Source organism: Athene cunicularia (genome assembly GCF_003259725.1).
Source record: "Athene cunicularia isolate RWA chromosome 1 unlocalized genomic scaffold, athCun1 chr1_part2, whole genome shotgun sequence".
NCBI lineage: Eukaryota > Metazoa > Chordata > Aves > Strigiformes > Strigidae > Athene > Athene cunicularia.
The window spans coordinates 69102224-69125494 of record NW_020799092.1 but is presented as its reverse complement, the minus strand read 5'-3'; the positions used below and the strand labels follow the sequence as shown (position 1 = coordinate 69125494).

The window sequence follows — 23271 nt, the reverse complement described above, 5'->3', positions numbered from 1 at the left end:
AGGGGATATACCAATTATATATCAATGTTGGATATGACGTTATATAAGACTAACAAATACACTGCGCTGGCAAGATGTATCTATGTATTTTCACTCGCACTGAAAGAGAAGGGGAAGTTTATTTGGACCAGTAATGAGTATAGCTCCAGAGTCTACAGTGTATATTTGACTATCCCTGCCTGTCATTGGGAGGCTATGAAAAAAAGGTCTTCTGATAGACTAGGTAGAGATATACCATAAATCTTAATAGTTCTCAGAAGGAAAAAAAAGAAAAAAGATTAAAAAGGTTTTCCATCTAGTTCAATTTTTTTTTTTTTGTAAAAGTAAATATTCCCCTGCAAGAAATTATAGCAGGACCATTCTGGAGATGACAACTCTCATGGCCAGACTGGATTAAGTTTCATTTCCTACAAACTTTATCAAATATTTCAGGTAAAGTTTTAGCACTGACTCTACCTTGTTAAGCAGAAAAAAATACAAGCACAATACTTCTGAATTTTCACAGTAAAGGGGAAGCCAAGAAAGGTGGGTTTAGAGAAGAAAAAGCAGAATCAGCATGAACTTGTATTTTTCCAGCGTTTTGCTTGTTTTCAAAAAGACTAATAACAAAAAAAATTATAAAAATCTACTTATGTACATATATAACCAGTACAAGAGCATGTTCTGTATTTTTCATGCACTAAAATAAGAACGGCTCCCACTCATCTTTGTTCTGCTTCATAACAAGGCCTCTTAGGGAATAGCGTAGCACAACACATTTTTAACCAGACCTTTTTCTCTGGAAACTACCAGCTCACTTTTCAATGGAGAGTATTCTGTTAGTGTCAAACACTCTAGTCAGGCCAGATGTAAGATGTTTCTATGAGCAGTCCCTGCAACAGCAAGGAAAGCTGGAACACAATACAAGAACAGCTGATCTAGCAAAAAATGAATCTTATTCTGCCAAGAGTTATCAAGTGTAGAATGGAAAACTTAGTATTTTCAAACATTAACACAATCTGAGCTTGTAGAAGAAATTACACTGTTTTCTATTTGGAAAAAAAAAAAAAAAAAAAAAAAAAAAAAAAAAAAAAAAAAAGTAAATTGACAGTATTCTTCTTTATCAAAAGTTGCCTCATCAAGGAGATCTAACATAATGCACTAAGAGTTAGTACTACAATCGTGATGTGGGTCTGGTGTCCAGAAAGGCTATGCCATAATAAAAGCAAACACTTCATCAAATTAAGAACATAACAAAACCACACATCTTTCCTGTCTTGCAATCAGAGTTGGCAATTTACAAAAAAAAAAAAAAAGGCAGTTTAAATACCTATATCTCATCTGAAAAAGCAAAATATAAAGTATGCTTCTAATACAAAAGGGACAAAAATCTTGCAGGTAAATTGCCACATGCTGTTACTGTTTACATATAGAATACTAACTGGTCCTTAATCTATCCATGTAAGGCAGACAAGAGAGCAAGACAAAAAGAAAACAAACCTCTCAGATTTTTATGCTCCAGGAAAGGACACTTTTTTTTTCCCCCTTTAATTAAAGTAAATTACATTCCTCTGGCTCCCTCCAGCTGAAAGCATGTTATGTACATCAGTGGTTTTGTGTATTTCTAATAGACCCATACCATATGGGCACTGAACACACTACTCAATCTCATATCTGCAGACTTACTCTAACTTCAGATAAAAAGCTCTTGCTCTGTAGCAAACAATTTGCAATGCTGTTTATCTTTTGCCAGATTGGAAAATGTTAAGTTTGTTAACCCTCATTGCAAATTTTTACACATTTATAAATACATTGATTTTAGGAATTTGTTGTAGTCTTGGGGAAATTCAGATGCTTTCCTTAGATACAGTATTAAACAGATAAGAAATGTCTAATAAATTAAACTATGGTGCGTAAAATACCTGATGTGTCACCATATACCCACAGAGATAAACTCCCTTTGTAGAAATCTTGTTTCCAAATGCACTATAATCAGAAGTAAATTCTTACAACTACCTGAAAATATTTGATGAATATGAGTAACAGTGAAACCAAACCTGATTCTGAATGTAAATAGAGGTTAAACTTTAAGATGACTGAACAGTCTAACTTTAATGCATTAGAGTGAAAATGAAAACAGAATTGAAGCTACCGATCAATTACCTATTCAATAATTTTCAGCTATCAGTATATTCTGAGAAGTTACCACACCTCTCTGCATGGATGTCTTTCCAAACATTCAAGGGTGTTTTAACAGGAATAAAATATGCAAAAGTATGCAAGACAAAGATTTTAATTCCATTTTATCATAACTACAAGTAGATCTAGTAAATCTTCTTTATGAAAAGCATATTTCACAAGAAAGCAGAAGCAAGATGATTTGAAGAAGCAATTGAAAAATCATTGAAATTGAAAAAAGTATTAGTTAATTTTGGCTTATAAACCATAATAACAAAAATATCTACTTGCTTACTGATTGTTATGAAATTAACAACCCTTTTTACTTTCAACATAAAATGAGCTGACTTAATTTAAATCAGTGCTGATAATTCTTGCACGACATTTCATGAATAAATTCACTGATGCACCCTATACTAAGGCACATTTTTATCAAGAGAATAATTTCATATTTCTGTCCAGATGTGGTAAATCTAAAATAAAATACTACTCTTCTACAAACCAGAACTGAGTAGAATTGCCAAACCTTTGCAAAATGAATTTGCAGTAGACAATATAAAGTTCTTTGTATCCCTCCATTCTGTAATTATTGCGCTTGGACACAATGCACGTTTCATATTCTGCACAGAGGTCCATGTGGACACACAAATCAAACTCCTGGTTATTCCCCAAGCCTGAAAAAGCATCAACTGCTGTATCTAGGTAAGGAAAACATATGACTTATCTGCTGTTGTGGGATGCAGACTGCATACCGCATAGTTGCGCTGGTTTTAGCACTATGTGAAAGTACATTTGCATTTTTTCACCATTAAAACAAATTTTATCTCTCAAAATACTTCAGCCACTTCCTTGCCCTAGTCATATAACCAATCAGAACATTAACTGTGCAAATTCTGTCCCAGGCACAGGACACAACTGCCCGGTGCCAATGGCAATATAATCTTTGATCTGTTAAACTACTACACAAAAGTGCATCTGAAGAAAAACATTTAAAGATCTTGTCCTCTAAAATGGCTGCAAAAGTCAATACTGCCTTAACCTCCACTATCTCTTGGTTTAAAAATCAAGCAAATAAATTCAATCAAATTCAGTGACCACATATTAAAAAAATAGCATCATGACAAATTAGAACGACTAAGAAAAAGAGTGAATATTCTGGTAGAAAAGGAACACTGAAAACTTCAAGGGAATGTAGAACTATAATCACATACATACTGACATCAACCATCTAAAATAAAAATAAAAAAAAAAAATCTTACCTTAACTTCCTCTCAAATAATACTCACTAGATATATGAAAATTTTATTTTAAAATAGCACAAAACCAAGAGAAATTTCAACTTTTAAGGGGGTAACTGAAACAATTTTCAATTGCAGAAGTGGAAATTTGCACATTGGGGGCGTTTTTTTCCCCCTGGTGCTACTCCCCTGTACCAGTTACTGAGGAAAAAGAAAACGAATGAGCTCAATTCTTTTTCATGTAACCCAATTAGTGCAAGAAGTTACAGGAGAAAAAACTTAAGTATCAAGTGAATTGCAAAGATGACACTTCTGAAAGGAACATGTTAACTTCTTGTTTGAAAAAAGTATGATACAATTTTAAGGACTAATTAACATTAAAAGGCAAAAGTTAGATTAAGATTCAAATTTCAAGTTAAAATTCTATTTAGTAAAAATGAAACATTTTCAATAAACCCTAGCATTAAATAGAAAATTGAAATTTTGCTGATTATTAGCACGAAAGTTTCATTTTTGAAAAGCTAATAGCCAGAATTTTCATGTGAATAGAAATTATGCACAGAAACAAGAAGCAATAAGAAGCATCATGAAATCAGCAACATGACAGATCTTAAAGCAGCTGTTAGTCCTTCTTGAATCTTGACTGGGATTGTTGATCAACTTTAAAACCAAGGCATGCTATTTTCTGTCAGTACATGGGAAGAATTAATAAGTATTTGGTTCATGTACAGCCTTTCAGTTTACAAATTAAAGAGCACATAAAATTAATGTTGAATCAGTTAAGAAGCCAAATATTTGATTTAAATCATTTTAAACTTCTGCACAATTCAAGAATCATTTCCATGCTGTACACACAAACAAGAAAATAAAAGCTTGTGGTATATAACAGTAAAATATATTGATACTACTAAGGACAACACAACTCCTAAATATTTACTTTCTTTGAAAAATATATTTACAGAATAACTAATGGCAAAAATCAGTAGAATATAAGTATTATAGTTATAGACTTATAGAATATAAATTATAATTATTCAAGAAAAAATACAATTAAATAATATGCCTAGATTAAACTACTTCCAAAATATATTTTAAATTCTGTTGTATTTTATGTTAATTTACATTAGACATTTCAAGAATTTTTAAATAAAATTTAATGCAAAACATGTTGTAATAACAAAAATATTTTTAAATTATGAATTATTATTTTGGTATAAACAGATTTAATTTCAACTTCTTTACCATAACACAGTTAAGGTTTAATACAATCTTTTTATATTTTTATAGCTTAATCTGCATATATTCAGAAAAGTTATTACAGCTCTTCTTTGAGAACACTGCCATCTAGTGTACAGTCTAAATGAGGATGAAGCATGCATTTGAACTTTTTCATTCTGCAATTTAGTCTAAGATGGAATTACATTCCATGGTGAAACTATGCCTTCAATACTACTTAACTGCACACTGGAATAATGACATTTGTTCTCTCATCTGGAAAGCATGCTAAATATGCAAACACATTAATTCTGAAAATATATTGTAAATATATTCACATCATAAGTATACCAAGATGTATTTGACAGCCAAAAGTAAGAGAACATACAGCTAAACATCCTACACAAGTTTTCCTGTGTAGTGCTTCCTGTCTTATCACTCCCTTTCACATTACTAGAGTAAATTAAACTGAAGTTTGCCCCTTGAGACTGGCAAAATAGAGGCAAAACTCTGAATTTCACAGTTGCAGTTGGATAGTCAAGTTGTTTAGCTTCTTTCCTGTTATTTCATCTTATGCCTTAAAGGTTGCACTCATTCCATTTAAAAATGAAATGTTGTGGAAAGATCACAGTGACAGTGTCTTCAAACATTTGAAGGCAGGCAGAGAGAAAGAAAGAAAAAGGCTTAAAACAAGAAGTACCGCCTACATAGTGGAACATCAGTAGATTTAGAACACAAGTGAATCCAGTCTGAGCATTACTTGCATTATATCTTATTTTCTTCTCAGTTTCTTTAAGTGTCATAAGACTACATTTCTTATTGAACTAAACCTAGATCAATCATTGCTGACAAACTAACATCATTAAATTAGACAACAGCCTCAGTATTCCAGTTTCAGCTTCAACACTTTGTGTCTTAAATCAATAACTGCATTAGAGCAAAACACAAACATCCTGTAAGGATAGGGGTTGTGAAAAATACCTTGACTGATAGACTTCAACAGACTTCACAGTACAGTTAAGTAAAGAATCAACAAGGCATTCATTAAAAAGCAATTATCTCAGACTATATCTGGCACTAGCCAGAAAAAAAAGTGAATAGATATACCTGGCCAAATTTATGCATTTTTATGAACACTCAAACACAAAAAGGAAGCCTAAAGAGGATGGAAGCAAGGACAGGGAGCCTGGGAGGAATACACAGAAACTGTCCAAGCAGGCAGGGAACAGGTTAGGAAGGCCAAAGCCCTGACAGAATTAAATATCACCAGGGACATCAAGGACAACAGGAAAAGCTTCTATAGGCATGGCAGGGATCAAAGGAAGACTAGGGGAAAACGTGAGCCCTATCCAGAAGCAAATGGGAGACCTGGTTCCCTGGAACATGGAGAAGGCCGAGGGACAAAACAACTTTTTGGCCTCAGTCTTCACCGGCAAGGGCTCCAGCCACACTGCCCAAGATGCAGAAAGCAAAGGAGAGGACTGAAAAAATGAAGAACTTCCCACTGTAGGAGAAGATCAGGTTCAACACTACCTAAGGAACCTAAAGGTGCACAAGTCCATGGGACCTGATGAGATGCATCCACAAGTCCTGAGGGAACTGGCAGATGAAGTGGCTAAGCCACTATCCATCATATTTGACAAATCATGGCAGTCCAGTGAAGTTCTCACTGACTGGAAAAGGAGAAACATAACCCCCATTTTTAAAAAGGAAAAAAGCAAGACCCAGGCAACTATAGGCCAGTCAGTCTCAACTCTGTGCCCAGCAAGATCATGGAGTGGATCCTCCTGGAAACTATGCTAGGGCACATGGAAAACAAGGAGGTGACTGCTGACAAACAACAGGGCTTCACTAAGGGCAAATCAAGCCTGACAAATCTGCTGACCTTCTATGATGGGGTTACAGTGTTGGTGGATAAGGGAAGACCAACTGACATCATCTACCTGGACTTGTACAAAGCATCTGACACTGCCTCACATGACATCTTTGTCTCTGAATTGGAGAAACATGGATGTGATGAATGGACCACTTGGCGGATAAGGAACTGGCTGGATGGTTGCACTCAAAGAGTTGAGGTCAACAGCTCGACATCCAGGCAGAGAGCAGTGATGAGTGGCATTCCTTGGGGGCTGGTATTGGCACCAGCACTGTTTAACATCTTCAGCAGCAACATGGACAGTGGCATCGAGGGCACACACAGCAAGTCTGCTGACAACACCAAGCTGTGTGCTACAGCTGACACACTCTGGAGGGAAGGGATGTGTCATGGTCCCATCCAGAGGGATCTGGACAGGCTGGAGAGGTGGGCCCATGCAAACCTCATGGAGTTCAACAAGGCCAAGTGCAAGGTCCTGCACATGGGTCAGGGCAATCCCAAGCACAGATACAGGCTGGGCAATGAGTGGATTGAGAACAGCCCTTCAGAGGAGGATTTGGGAGTACTGGTGGATGAAAAACTGACTATGAGTCAGAAAAGTGTGCCCACAGCCCAGAAAGCCAACAGTATCCCGGGCTGCATCAAGAGAAGTGTGGCTAGCAGGTCACGAGAGGTGATTCTCCCCTTCTACTTGCTCTCAATAGACCTCACCTGGAGTGCTGTATCCAGCTCTGGAGTCCCCAACAAAAGGTCAGGGGACATGCTCAAACAGGTCCAGAGGAGGACCACAAAGATGATCAGGGGGCTGAAGCACCTCCCCTGTGAGGACAGGCTGAGAAAGTTGAGGTTTTTCAGCCTAGAGGAGAGGAGGCTCCAGGGAGATCTTATAGTGGCTTTTCAGTACTTAAAGGGGACCTGCAAGAAAGATACAGAGGGACTCTATGAGGGAATGTAGCAATAGGATGAGCAGTAAGTTCTAAACCAAAAGAGTGAAGACTTAGTTTAGGTATAAGGAAGAAATTCTTTACTGTGAGGGTGGCGAGACACTGAAACAGGTTGCCCAAATAAGCTGTGGCTGCCCCCTCCCTGGCAGTGTTTAAGGCCAGGTTGGACAGGACTTTGAGCAACCTGGTCTAGTAGAAGGTGTCCCTGCCCCTGGCACAGGAGGTTTGAACTAGATGATCTTTAAGGTCCCTTCCAACCCAAACCATTCTATGATAACACTATGGTCCCTGTGTTCTTTGTACTCCAAAGTTGCTATAAGCAGCTACAAGGCTACAGCCATCATCCTGAATCGGGTCAGAAACTGCCTGCTTCAACCACCTTTACTGTTCCTTCATATGGCATTTGCCCATAGGAAACTTCACATGGCTTTGAAATACTCAGAGTTCTTCTGAAAGCACGGTTAATTTCTGAGGTGCTGCAAGGTGACAGAAGAAAGGCAAGAAACAAGATCAGGATGCATAAGCATGTCTAAATTTGATTTTTTCAGCCACTTCCTGAGCACCTCTGAAAGCTAATCCATTGGCCTCTCAAATGGTGTAGAGCGTAAGCTGAAAAAAAATCACTCTCAATTACAAAAAAGTAAATGCTTACAAAACAGATTTCTGAAGCTGTTGTCTAATAACTTCTCATGTGTCAGATCATATAATAGACTTTAGCTAAAGCAGTTTGAGAGAAAACAATTTGAAGGTGTTTGTTTCCTACTGCACCTGTAAAGCACCTGGCTCCCCACCACTATTTAAAAAGATACTTACGACTGAGTAAATAAAGCACTACAATTCTCCAGCTTCTCTACTGCCTGATTTTACAATATGTATATTGATGTTTGGTTATTCTACAGAGTTGGGAGATTAATTTTGCTGAACATCTGCGTAAACACTGAACAACCATGATTAAAGCAGTAGCAAAATTTTTTTAGGTATTTTGAGCATGTCTGTGTTCATGTAAAGTTGTAGGAAACATCAGATTTAAATTTGGTTAAATTTAAGACCCAACAAGGAAAGGTAGAAAATATTTCTGTAAGTAAAAGTTAAGCACAACTGGAAATCAGGAAAGAAATTGAGATCTTCTAACGTGGACATAAAAGATCTAAGAATCAAGTTGACAATGGAAAATTATTTTTACTTACAGAGAGTATGTATTTACACTTGACAAAACCAGAGCTCTAGAGAAAACTCTAGATTAACTTAATTCTACTCAACTCTATAGTTATGCTGCCATCTAGTGAACGGGATATTGACTCTCCTCTGCAACACTTAAAATTGGTTCAAATGAAAAACATTATCCCTAAAATACATGTATCACAGTAAACACCTTACTCTTGCCTCCGTGCCTTCTCCGCCACCACATTTTTATAACACGTTACAAGATTATTAATTTTGGCCATAGGACAGTGAACGTTTACACACTGAACTTGAAATGCAAACATGCAAACAGACTTCAATGAGAAGCAAAAAAAACTAATCAACGCAGATCACAGCTCAGAATAAGGAAAAAGCTATTAGTAGGTTTCAGACCATTACACAGATAAAGTCTTAAATTCAGAGCTAGTAATACAGATAAATATTACTCTGAACCTTCAGACTTAGTTGTGATTGTTTTCTCATTATATTTAATTAGAATGATGACTTACAAAAAAACAATGTAAAACCTTTTCAGACATTTCAGACAGTAAAAAGGAAATACAAAGTAAGTACATACCTGGGAAAATATATTTGCAGTTGGAGCAACTCTGTTATCCACAATACTATATAGTATTGCTAACAATCTGTCCAGGGGAAATGGCTTTGGCCCAAGGAGGTGATTGCTGGTCTGCAACAGAAACAAGACTTTTCAATCCAATAGATCTTTCCTGAAGTACCACAAGATGTTATCTGCCCATCTTTTTAGTCTCTGGGTAGGCACTATAATTCACAGTAGTCTTTCATACAGTCTACTTACATACTATGGAAAACACTGAATATATGCTCATTGATCAAGGTAAAGATATAGACACAGAACTCTATTTAACATAGCAAGGGTTCAAACTCCACAATAAATAGGAACATTTTTGAGCTATAACAGACGATCTGATGCCAAATTTCCTGTCACTAGGTTTATAGATTTACTTGTCCTATTAAATTACCTTTCCCAATATAAGAATTCAAGAGGAAAGACTATATTTTATGGCATTTTCAAGGTGCACACTGTTTTCTTCATAGTTTATCAACAGTATGACAAGTTAGCTTTCTTAAAAGCACACAGAATTTATAGCTAGTAAAAAAATTTAAAGGTTAGATTTATTCTACTGTCTACAGTCAGTCTATAATCCGTGATCACCTACAAAGAACTGCACATAACAGAACAATATTTTTTACAGATCTGTAAAACCAAACAACTTTAAAGTGTATTTTTGTCTTTTGTTAACTGAAGACAAATATTTTACTAGCATCTTCACTTTGAAAAAAAAAAAGCATAAAAAAAAGAAGATTCTGCTAAAGTATCAATGTATCCACTTTCTTTGAACCACTTCAGCCAAAGCCTTTTCTCTTCCTGTCACAGAGGTGCAAAGTCATAACAAGAGTTTCTCATCTTAAATGCCATATTAAACTACTCTATGGTCTAGAACATGAGTAGAATAACTTGCAGTGGGCACCAATTATAATACAGGAAATTATATTTAAATGTAGGAAAAAACTTTTTTTAACCCTGAGGGAGATTAAACACTACAACTTATTGCCCAAGACAGGTTGTGGAGTGAGTCTCCATCCTTGCAGATATTCAAAACCCACCTGGGCATAGTGCTGAGCAAATTGGTCTAGGTCACCCTGCCTGAGCAGGGGGGTTGGACTAGACCAATTGTCCTTGTCTACCTCAACTCTTCTGTGAATTCAACATTCTAAAACCAATTTTAAAAAAAATAAAAAACCAACAAAAACCCACGCTCAACTCTCTGCAGGAATAAAATACATTACTCATTTTTTTCCAACAAAGTTGCTGAGGTTTTTATATTTTGGGCTGATCTTTTTAGTTTTCATTTTCTCTTTTGCTTCCTTTACACCACAATGAAAATGTTACCATTTTGATACCAAAACCAAACAAACCATTTTTGATCTGGAAATTAGAAGTGAGAACACTTCAATTTACTGTTTTACACAGGAAATGCCTTAATTACTGTATTTCTACTTTCTTAGAATACACTCAATCATAGGATAATTCTGACTGGAGATGATCTTAGGAGGTCTCTAGTCAAACTCCTTCTGCTGAGAGAGTATCAGCTACAAGGTCACACAAGGTTGCTCAGACTTTACCAGTCCAGTCTTGGAGACCTCCAAGGACAGAGACTGCAACACCTCTCTGGGAAACCAGTGTCACTGCCTGGCTGTCCTCATAAAGAAAAAAAGGTTTTCCTTTTATCTAGTATAAACATTTCAGCTTACATTCACTGTTTCTCTCTCATCATCCAGCATCATATCACATAGTCTTGATGATCTCTCCTTGCAGGCACAGGACAGGCTGCTTTTAGGCCCACCTTCTCCAGCTTGCACAACCACAGTCCCTTCAGCCTCTCCTTGCAGGGCAAGTACTCCAGCCTCTGACTGTTCTGATACCTCTCTGTGGAATTCGTTCTGGTTCATAGATGTGTGGCTTGTACTGGAGTGGGGCAAAACTGGACAGAGTATTCAAGATGCAGCCCAAAATGTGCTGAGTGTAAGGGCTTAGAGTGCATCTGCCTCCCATAAGTTTTAGCTGGATAAAATAAAGAAGAGTTCAGATGGCTGAGCGCAAGGTCAGCTCCTTTGCTGCTAAGAGGTGTTGTGTAGAGAGCTACCTGTCAGTTACACAAACTGTGTTATCAGAACACGGCATACCTACTCAACTTTGCGTTTACAGAGCTATTCTGTTTCTTATCCTTCTTTTGCACCATACACATCAACTTCACACTGAGGGACATTTCAGGCATTATAGGTTATTGCATGTGGTAACATTGAATTCAACTGAATTCACATAAATATGAGTTCCTGATTTTTCTATGTTAATTATTTTTAAAATCACAGATTTTATGAAAAGGATAAGTATGGTTCATAGGGCAGAACTGAGTAGTATTACAACTCAGGCAGCATTGTTAGGACTACAGAGATTTATTTATGACCTGTACTGTCAAAAGTTCTGAAAGGGATGTACTTGTTTCCTTTTAAGTTTATATTTCATTCAGTCTACTTTGACATCCAGCTTCCTTTTTCATAGTGTACATTGATTTATTCTTACTAGCAGAGCAGCCAAGATTAAAGAGAAATTTCAAAAGAAAGTTTGTTTCAAAAGGCTTCTGGGAAAGAACCCCTCTCAAGTATGCCACCAGCACATCTGTGGCATTAGTCATCAGTAAAACACAACCACTCGTTTCTTCAGCAAAACAAAAAGGTATTTCCAATACATGTTTTAGCTTTTCAAGTCCAGGTGGTGTCCCCAAAGCTACCACATGGCTAACAAAGAAAGCAGCGTGACAAATAGTGGAAACACGTAGTCAAAAATTTATCACGGCACACTCAGAATGCAGGTATGGTGTAAAGTTTTGAATTGTACAGTCCCCTGACCTCTCCTTCTAAAACCAGTTCTGTGAAGCATATTTATTATCAACAGAAAAAGTCAACAGACATAGAGTAATTAAAATGTGTGCGCTGCTAGCAAGCACAGTTAGCACGCAGTAATCCCTGAAGTTGTATTTACTTTACAGTTACTTCACAAGTTTCTTGCTCTTAGTATTAGCAGCTCTCTGCTTAGACAGAATACTGTTTTGAACTTTCAAATTATTTGAAAGAAATGCTTTATTCAGAAAAGCCAGGAGAGGTAATTCTAAGAGAGTGTAACTTCTAGAAGCAGCACTTCATTTGTACTTCAAGAGAAATAAATTCCTGGATGAATAGGAATGGTTTAGAAATTCCTCCAAACAGAACATAGTAAAGAATAAGATTTTTATAAATCTTCTGCAAGGACCTAAGGCAGAAAATACAAAATAGAATAGTATTTATAAAAATCCAAGGGACCCCTTATATCACATAAAAACAAAGATACCTTCCATATTCAGAAAACCTCTTCAGAAAGTTTTCTGGTCATCAAATTAACTCTGTGTCCTCTATCATCTTTCCACCTTGGCACTACACTTGTCAAATGGTTCAAAAAAACACTTTACCCCAGTTGCCACTATGTGTTTGTGTGCTTTTTAGCCACAGTGTCAGAGTTTCATGTTCCTTCTGTTTAATTGGCCTAATTCTTTCACCATCCCACAACTGTGAGCTGTGTAGTACCATTCCAAGGTTTCACAAGCAAGAGTGAGAACCAAAAGTGTTCTTTAAAGAGTTAAAAGTTTAACCCAAGCTAAATTACCTGCACAAAAGGGAGAAAGTCCTTAACCTCAGGGTTGGCTGAACTTTCAACCTTTTCAGCATATCTCTTTAAATACAGAACTATACTACTTTTTTTTTTTCTTTTTTTTCTTTTTTTTTTTTTTTTAGCAGAAAGCCTTTCTGAATTTTCTAGTTGCTATAAGAATAAAGCATCTTCAGTTGTAAGCTAGAAATTGTGATACAAAATCCTGGACTGAAGTTGAAGCAGATACACTAGACAAACTCTTTTCCAGTAAAAACCATACCATTTGATCTTCTGACAGACATCTGAAAAAAGCATACCGCAAAAGTAGCTTCACCAGGAAGATCTCACTTGTCACTAATCCAGAAAAACATTGTTCCAGGGCAACCATGCAAAGAAACCCAACAAATTCTGCTATTATCAGCAACAAGACAATTAATGGAATGATAAAGTCAATTTTTTCCCTTCATTCACAAGATTTACTTTTTCTAATTAAAAAAACATGGCCTCTGGATGGAACAGTGTTAAGAATCAAGAAACAGATTTTTAGCCTGCCTAAACTTTTAAGGAAGGATTTATTTAATATAATGTTAGCTTACTGCCAAGTAGGTATGTACAGCCAAACTAGTTTCCTAAATTCCCATTATAGCCAGTAGAGATCTAATCAATACAGTTTATGGTGCCATTCATCTGACTGAACATGGAACCTGCTTTAGTATGAGACAAATCACACCCTACACTCCAATGACTGCATTGATCAACTCTGCACTATCTATGAAAAGACACTAACATGCAGGCACCCCACTTGGAGTCAGGTGAATCTGATCTGTAAATCAGTCTTTAGACAAGCTTCTCTGAGGGAAGATACACAACTGAAACAAATGAGCCTTTATTTGTAATGCTACGTATGTAATCCTTTATCCCTGTATTTCATTTTCCCTCACTATAGAATTATAGTATCAAAATATACAAGTTTATATATGGGCAATTTTATCTCTGAAAATATTTATAAAAATTACAGTATAGTAAAAGGAACATAGGTCTGGAAGATCCTCCTAGGACCTACAGTCCTGTTCCCCACTATCACAGCTACGGCACCTCAAAAGCTTTCAAAACCAAACTGTGCTCTGATCTATAAGCAGTTTCTGGCATCAGGCACCCTACCTGTAAACTGGAACACAACACAGACAACCAGGGGTCTGTAACTAGTACCAAAGTGCTTTTGAAATGTCACAAAGTTGCCCTCTTATTCATTAATCCCTAAAACACACCTGTTTCTTGCATGCAATCAGACTTTAATGTAACACTATCAACTCAAGAGATATTTCCTGTTAACTAGGATTATCAAGTACTAATTCCCTTCAAAGCAACACTAGCTTTTAATGCAACAAAGAGGTTCAAGAATTACATCATTTTCAATCTTAATCTTTCCTGATTACACAAATCACTTGTTATAGTTGGACAACAAACCAAGCTTCTTTAACTGCACACGTCTAATCATGCTTTCAGAATATCAATTCAACGCTTAGGTTGTAGGGTAAATGTGAAGTCTACAAAATTAGAATTAATCTAAGTAAAAAAGTAACAATCTTACTCATCTTTTTGACCATTAATTTTGTTTACATTACATTTGAGTTACCCTCAATTTACAGTTGTTTCCTTAGTACCTCCTTCTGGTTTTGTACCTACTCAGCAGCATTTAGTTTGCTGCAGGAACAATAATAAAATGAAAACCAATTTATCATTAATGCAGGCACTTTGGAACACTAAGTAGTGAACTCAGATACAAGTCCATTTAACAAACAATGACACCAGAGAACAAGCTCTACAGTACAGTTAATGTGACCACGACCTCAAGTATTTCTTCATCAAATCTCTATTTTTCCATTTCTTTTACACTGTTAGCTGTTCGCATCTTATCATCCAAGTTGGAAATCTATTGCCAAGAAAGAATAAAACACCTTTCTTGCAGAGGATATAAGGAAAGAACATAATTTTTGTCTAAGACTTAATAATTATTCCTTTCCTGAAAATTATTTATCAGCTAATTAAGAAGCAGAGGTATTTCAAAAATATAGCCATCCTGGAAGTTCTCAGGAATTCATGTGCCATGGACAAAACATACATGAGGTCTACATGTACAGGACACATACATTCAGAGATGAGAATTCCTGAATTTACATAAATATCTACCTAGCAGTGCAACACATTGCACTGTTGAAGTAAAACAATGCTCACTTACACTTTTACATGCAAAAACTGAATACGTGCAAAAAGAGAACTTGGAAAAAGTCTCTGAAGCCAAGGACACTGTCCTCCTGCAGAGGCAGGAAAAAAGTTAGGCAAAATGCTATAGGCAGGAGAAGAAGTGAAGGATTATTAGGCTAAGTATCATACTAAAATTTTTTTCATGTTATTTACACTATCTGTAGCATAGAGAAGAAAAGGATACTTGAAATTATTGTTTCAGCATGGATTTAGTGCTGTCTGCACTGCTTTCATTTACAGATTTACTTAAAAATGAGTCAACAAGTTACAAGTGTTAAAATTTACTCTTTTTACATTACAGTTATAAATATACAAATAGGTATTTGCATTTCCTAGCATACCAAGCCTCTGTCAGTAAGAACTGGTATAGCTCAACTGAAATAAAGGATATTTAGCTATTTATAACCATGAAAATGTCAGTTAATAGCCAAATGGAGTAGGCTAAACTACAGACAAGAGTGCAAAGTTTCCAAGCCTCAACACACAAACTTAAGCTCTTATACCTCACTGCATCACTGGGAATTAAAGTGACTTGACTTTCAGAACTACTAATGATCTATTACTCTAACAACTTTGAGAGAAATTCTAATATCTGTCTCTTCCATGTATGATTTCCTTTAACTAGCTTTATTAAGCTCATTGTTACACACAAAAATACAGCTTCAAGAGAAAAAATTTCAGTTACATAAAAATGTAGGTTTTACTACAGTTAAACTTCAATAAAATGTGTGTATCATACAGAAATTTTTATCATACAAAACAAATGCACCAATAATTGTTATTTATGCAATTCTGTTGTTCCTACAGTAAACAATGAGGCAAAACAAAATACAAAACCAGTAGGAAGTATTTGTTGCCAAGGTCAAATTTAGAAAGATAAAATACATACCTTTTCATGTTTTTTCATAAAGTTGGTCTTTCTAATTTTCCCATGATGCTGTAAACAACATACAAGAACAAATATTATATGTAAATTATTTTATGCTCCCTTCTATAGCAAAGAGAATCAAAACAGTCAAGAAAGAATTGTACATTACATGTACACTAGTCTGTAGTACACTAGTCTGGGTTTGTTTTTTTACTACGCCTCCAGTATTTATCTCTGATGTTACTAGCAGTCCTTCTTACCAGAAGCCCTAAAAAAATAGAGTTGCCTTACTTCTTCCTTCATTGTGTCCCAAGTGGTACAAAGCCAAAACACAACACACTAATATTTTTTGGTGACATGCATAACTTTTTTTTCCTGATCTATTCAGGGACTGATGAGAAGAGGGAGTAAAAAATTTGGTTTTAATATGACTTCATCCTTCTCTATCCTCAATCATCTAATGAAAAAGACAGATCTTTCATTTCTTCCAGAGAAGTTTAAATGATGGCCACTTCATTTTTAAAATGTATCCATGCATAAAATCCATATGAATTTTCACCTTGTATCTGCTCCATTTTAGAATTTGGATGGTACGCAAGGTGGCAGAATGACAACCTGGAATTAAATCAATACAATACAAAGATAGTTCAAGGTGCAGGAGCTAAATAACAAACAGAAAGGGGGATGGAAGGTACATCTTTTACAAAGGCACAGTTTTAAAGCAGCCTTGAAAAAGCAAGGACTGTCCAAAGAAAATAATCAAGTGTTCTTGGATCTCAAATGAAAATGTGAGGACAACACAAGAACAGAAATATAGTTATCAAGATGCTACAACTGAACAGATGAAAAAAATTTAAAAATACAAAGAGAGACATGAAGGAAGATGTGTAAATGATGTAAAATTAGTGGAGAGGTACAAGTATAATATAACATTCCTTAAACATAGTTAAATGCTATTTCTCAAAATATCACCTGATGAGTTTTCTACAGCCCTAAGACATATACCTTACTAATAAGCATACCTTATAAGCATGCACAATGAATCAGGGAAAAAAATGTCTCAGATGAAGGAATTTTTTTTTCATTATCATGTTTAAAATCTTGTACTTAGTATTTGTGGACCTCAATACTCAGCCATGTCAAGACAATCTCAGTAACTGTCGCTCTTGACTGTCTTCTGAAGAGCTTAATATTAGACAGGGCTTTATACTTCCTTTGCATAATTTTTCAGACAAAAAAAAATATTAGTTTATTCGATTAATATATATCAAACATAGAAACAGCAAAGTAATCTTTTTATCATGTATTTGAAAAGAAGACTGTAGTGATAACAAAGACCTTTTGGATGGGGAAAATGATCAAGTCTGAGGCTACAGAGCATGTTAGTTATGGATCATAACAAACTGCATTCCTGCATTTTAAAGGTTATGCTGGAATCTCTATATGGTGTATTGAAGTTTTATCAAAAGTGTTTCAAAGTAAGCAGGTACCCTATTTCTATGCAAGCACAAAGAAATATATTAAATTCAGAGCTAATTTTCAGTTAGTTTTTAATCCTGTTTCCTGTTAAAGTGATGATGTCACATAGATTGCTATACTTTTTTGTTTTAAAGACTACCTTTCAAACTCAACTTTGTATTTTTCTCTCAATCTACTGTAAAGCTCTTGAATTTTCACAAAACTAATAGCAGCGCTGCCAATTTTTATTCATTGCTTTATCATGCTGTTAGCATTACAGGCTGCCACAAACTGTGACTTTAACTGCGGTATAGCCCAGCACCTATACTGGTAGGGTAGATTAGCAGTTCAGCGAACATCTTTTTGCTTGCATCCCTTTTGCTGTCTAGCAGTCCTCTGTTAAAATCACTCCAGAAGATACTTTCCTGTAATCTAATCAGAATCTCATTACAAACCTGATAAAATCATATTCTATTTTCACAGTCCATATGACTCAAAAACACTCAATTTGAACACCCCTCCCAAGAGCGTTGGTTTTGCTGGGCATTGAGATAGATGCAGTTATTTCTGAGACTCACCTTAGCACCTGATGAAGGGCTAACTGCTATCAGATGATACATGTAGCAAGAATGGTAACTTCTCCTGCTTCACCAATTCTTGGGAAAAATATTTAATATCACTGACTGAAATACCTTCACAGTCCCTGCTTCAAAAAATTTAGAAGCTCACATTTATTGTACAAACGTTTAATAGGGTTCACGTGCAAGAGTGGAAACTAACTTCATAGACAGTAAAAAAGGAGAAAGGAAAAAAAATTGAGAATGTTGTTGATTGAACACAAACAAGAAAGATGAAGCACTGTTTGATAACATGCTTTACTGACTTGACTCTTGTAAGCTTTCCTGTTTCTTTTGAGTTCCAAGACTGATAAGGAAAAATCTGGGCAAAACCACTTCTTCAGCAAATAAATTTCTTTCTTACAAAGAAATTGCTTTGCCAAAGTAAAAAGAACAAAGGTTGTCCATAAAAAAAACGTCAATCTGCACTTACTGCAAGTAATCCTCTACTCTTCTCAGGAAAGGACTAGACAGAAGGATGAAACACCTACAGCTTTCAATATAGGATCACACCAGAAACACTAAACCCATATTTAAACAAAAAATTTACTAGTATATCATCATTATGAACTTCAGTAACCTCTCAAAATGTGTCTACATTTAAGAGGAAAGAAGCAAATTTTTAAAAATTTGTCTTGTTCTCATTTTCTTCCATTGTTCACACCTATTTACCTATCATGAATACCATACATATATTAATACATACTGTAGTAATGTAGAAAGCCTTGAAGTTGGTAAAATGCCCAATCACTTTTCTGATGTTTATCTTTCTGACTACATTTTGCCAAATTAAGACCTCAGAAATAACGCAATGAGGGAGGCTTGAGAAACATGAAGATCCTGGAACAGAGACAGACTACTGTGCTAGTTTAAGCCCTGCAGGAACTGGAGACCACATTGCCGTTGTGTCCGAGGGTGGGGGAGGGACAAGTAGAGCACAAAGCCCAGATTAAAATACGGAGAAATTTAATACAACAGTGTAATAAACAATCTGAACAATAACAATAGCAATAATAACAAGAATAAACAGTAATAACAGTAGCCAAGACAAAAGATACACAGAGAAATACCGCAGTGAACACAGCCAGCCCGCTGTGCGTGCTTCCAGCGACAAAAGTCACAAAGGAAAGCTTCCGGAGCTACCATGCTGGACCTGATGTCAGCATGGTATGAAGAACCCAACTGGAGATCCCTTCCCCCTGCTGGGGAAACTTAACCCTATCCTACCTGAATCAGGACAACTACAAACTATGGCACCACAGCATCTGTCTGCAGCATGACCACAACACAGCCCAAAGGAAAAAAAAAAAAAAAAAATCATCAACCTGTACATGGCAAGAACTTACAGCAAATGGGTTTAGCCCATGATTTGGTAGCAAGGATTACTACATTCATCCTAAAACATGATTTTAACACAACATGTGCCAGCTAATGAAACAACATCTTCTGCAAAAGCCACTGTTTGCATGTTTTTGTTTCAGAAGCTTATAAAATTTTAAGTTAACAGTGCACTCTGTCATTTTACCTTATTAAAGGCTAATGAAGCTGCGGGTTGTATCTTACTTCAGAAATTTAAGCATGGCTTATACCTAAGGACACTGCAGGCACTCCCCAAAAACCTTTACAAAATGGAGCTGTATCCACTTAAAAAAAAAAAGCACAATATTCATGCTATAACAGTGTTATGAATGTTTTGACATGAAGAGGAAGTTGGGTTTGTTAGACATTAGTAATTACTAAGTGGCAATCACCAGTCACAATATGTGATCTGCAGAAAAACTTCTGGTCAAATCAAATGAACCACACACAGAAACAGAGCTCAAAATGAATAGTTAAAGAGTTTTAAAATTGGAAATTCAGTATGCAGGAATCCAGTAAGCAGCCCTAATGAAAAAAAAAAAGTCTTATTACCTTAAGAAAGAACCTCTTATCTGTCCTAACAGGATTGTAGGAGGCAAGGTAAGCAGCTATTAAAAGAAATTTGGAGTAATACGGAAGTTCCACATGCGTATGTGCAGAGAGTCCTATAAAATAAACAGACAGTTACAAGTCACCCAAAACCTTCTCTGAACATCCAAACTTCAAGTCAGAATTGTACACATTCTTTTCATTCTCTCCTGCTCTACTCCTGTAATTAAATGAGTATGGCTACTTTCTCAACCCCTTTATCACAGGTATAAAAATCAGTGAAGGGACAAGGAATGGCAGAAACTAAGCAAAGACAACATTCTGAATGCTTTATGGACTCATCTCTGTATTTGAAGCATCAGAAAAAAAAAAAAAAAAAAAAAATCCAGGCTATTTTCACTTAAGGTAAATTTTCTGGTAAACAGAGAAGATGAAGAGATGTATTCAAATACAATCGCAGAGCTTTTCTCCAAGAAAACGTTCAGGCTGCTCCAGACTGTGCCAAACAGCTCATCCAGGAATGGGGCTGGCATGGTGGAGAAACAAGCAGTGCTGCACTTCTGAGAAACAGTTCCACATTTCACAATTTTTAGCTATTGTTTTATTTTGTACAGAAAAGGTTTTCAAATTTCTAAACTTGATCCAGTTGACCTAGCCTGCTACATGTATACTTCATTATGATTAAAGTCTCACACATTAAACACTAGTAAGTAGTTTTCTTCCCTCTTTTTACTTCTACTTTATATTTTTTCCCTTTACATTCCCCCAACTCTTGTCACCACAGTTGCTTCTTTTACACAGCTTATGCACATGAATAGGATGATCAAATCACCTTACTTCATCAGTTGTCTATAGAGACCACTAAAGGGTCTCTCTTGTCCCTTCTTTGTTTACAGGTTTTCACCTCAGCTGTTTCTTATTCTGTGAAGTACCTGTACCCTTATGCTTTAATTCACAAACATCAGCAAATAAAGATCAAAGAACTAAACATGTTTAGAAGTTAAGATTCAGAGCCCCCAGTGTGATGAGAAGCATCCTAGAAGAGCTAGTAATAATTTCCTCTCATATAGGCACAAAAGGAACAGCAGTTGTAGTTTCATTTACAATCATGAAAACTGTCTTGTACTGCATGTTAACTACAAAATGCAATACCAAATAAATTCTTACATATAAACAACTGAGCTTAAAACAGAAATATCCGTTTCTACTCCATTCTTCTAGTCTGCCAATATTGCATCATGCACTGAAGTATTTGCTTATTTACATCCACAGTAAAATTATAATAACATGTTTAAAAAGTATTTATAATCAAATGCTGTTTACCAACAAGTCAATTTTTCCTACTACATGTACATAAAAATCCAAGAAACTGCATTTTAAATAAAGTCTCCATTTTTGGGGTTGTCAGATACAAAAAGTATTTCATGGTCATCTGGACATGGAAGGAGGGAATTTAATAAGACCACTCTAAATCAAACTCTGTTGATCAACAATGTCAAAAAATTACTGATCATAAAAGCAAATATAGGAAACAGTCTGATGATTGCAACTATCTTAAGGCAATTTTTAAACAAGTGGCTATTATACCTACTATCTCAAGAAGATAAGTTATGCCAAATAATAAAGAAAAAGTGTTCCCAAACTACATACTGGTCAAAAGACCATTACTGACTGACATCATCAGGATAATGTAGTATTCCTTCCTAAACTGTAGATGAGAGCTGACAAACATATTGAGATTCGACTTTCAAGTCTGCCTAAAGTATAAAAATCAACAAAGCTGTACTCCTCCAAGGAAAGAACAGAAAGAATTCTCACGATTCTGACATTTCTCTTTGCCAAGAAATCAGGACACAGGATTGCTGTTTTGTTTAGAAGTGTGCTAATCCAGTGTAATACACGAGGTATAATATTCCCTCCTTCCCGCTCAGACAGTTCTGCCAGTTGGCACACAAAGGTTTGACCATGAGGGGTCAGCCCATTCCTCATTCATTTTTACGTAAGAAATACTGATTTAAAGAAGTTTGCTTTTACCCACAGAGGACCTTAGGAAAGATTAGTCCCAGAATATATGCTAGGGGAAAAAAATTATAAGCCCTTTGTAGAACATATTATCAAAAAATGATTACCCTGTAACTTAATGCTAATAGGTAGCCTCATCTACATAATTTCATTCACATGTTCTCAGATAACAACCAAGTCAAACATTACACATTACAAGCCCCCACAGAGAGTTACTGTATCCGATACCTTTCAACTGCCCTGGTTCTCCATCATCACGCTGTAAGCTCTCCCACTGTGAGCTAAAAGACAGATAACACAAATATATAAAGAGAAAGTCTTTGCTAGTCTTTTAGAGAAAACTGCCTGCTTGGTACATTTACATTCTTATTTCATTACACTGGCTATGATACAGTAAGAGAATCATTAAAAACTCCAAGTCTTACTACCTTGCACATAAGTTTCAATAACGTGCAGACTACACATATTTGAAAATACTGCAGAAGGTAATGTTACATTAAGGTACAACAGTGAGTACAAGCTAACAGTAAAAATACCAATTTCTTTCCATCCAACTACCACCAGTAAGCAACTATCAACAGCATTCTAAGTTTCAAGAACAATATAGAATTAGATATAAACGGTTTTTTATAAAAAAAAAAAGCTAGCAGTGTTTTTATCTGCTTAATAACTCTTTATGCTAGTGAAAATAATAACTACTTTATAATGTAATTTTGAAGTCTATGCAAAAAAACAAAGCAATATTCATTCTTTACTGAAGAACTCTGAAGACATCAAGATGGAACATTTTGTCAGTGAAAAAAATGCCTGCAAGTAGTTTGGTATTTTCCTAAACAACAGCAAAAAAATTCACTTTAAAACTTCCCTTAAGGAACAACATTGTTAGAAATGCCATGATTGTAGATCATTTTGTATACCACAAAGGGATAAAAACCCAGGTTTGTTAAAGCACCAGTGCTTTTTTGTTTTGTTTTTTAAAGATCTCTATGAACCAGGTTTATCAGCCATAAACCATAAAATAGGAAAACAGTTTAATGAAAGCTGGTGTCATACTCAAATTATAACAAATGATCAACCAAATTATCAGCGAGCAAAGTTTTTATCCAATGTCTCTTACAGATAGAAAAGAAAAAGCTTTGTTTTCATCTGAGTTCAGGTAGCACAACAGCCATCACCAAAGTTCTATTTCTGTAACTTACAAGTTGAAGAAAAGCTCACAGTAGTTACAGCTCTGTGGCCAGAAAAACTGATATGGTCATTTTAATTCCTTAAGCATTTACTGGTACACAGAACTGT

At 35.7% G+C, this 23271-nt stretch overlaps 1 protein-coding gene across 6 annotated transcripts in view; it reads right to left on the bottom strand.

Annotated features, from left to right (window-relative positions):
* Positions 1-23271, bottom strand: part of ORC5 (origin recognition complex subunit 5) — an 82668-nt gene that overhangs the window by 38072 nt on the left and 21325 nt on the right. For all 6 annotated transcript variants that reach the window (XM_026867857.1, XM_026867858.1, XM_026867855.1 and 3 more), the window contains 4 exons: positions 22204-22256; positions 19957-20069; positions 15992-16039; positions 9190-9300 (listed from right to left, as the gene is read on the bottom strand). In XM_026867857.1, coding sequence (XP_026723658.1) covers positions 9190-9300; positions 15992-16039; positions 19957-20069; positions 22204-22256 — 325 coding nt within the window. The remainder of the gene's footprint in view (positions 1-9189; positions 9301-15991; positions 16040-19956; positions 20070-22203; positions 22257-23271) is intronic.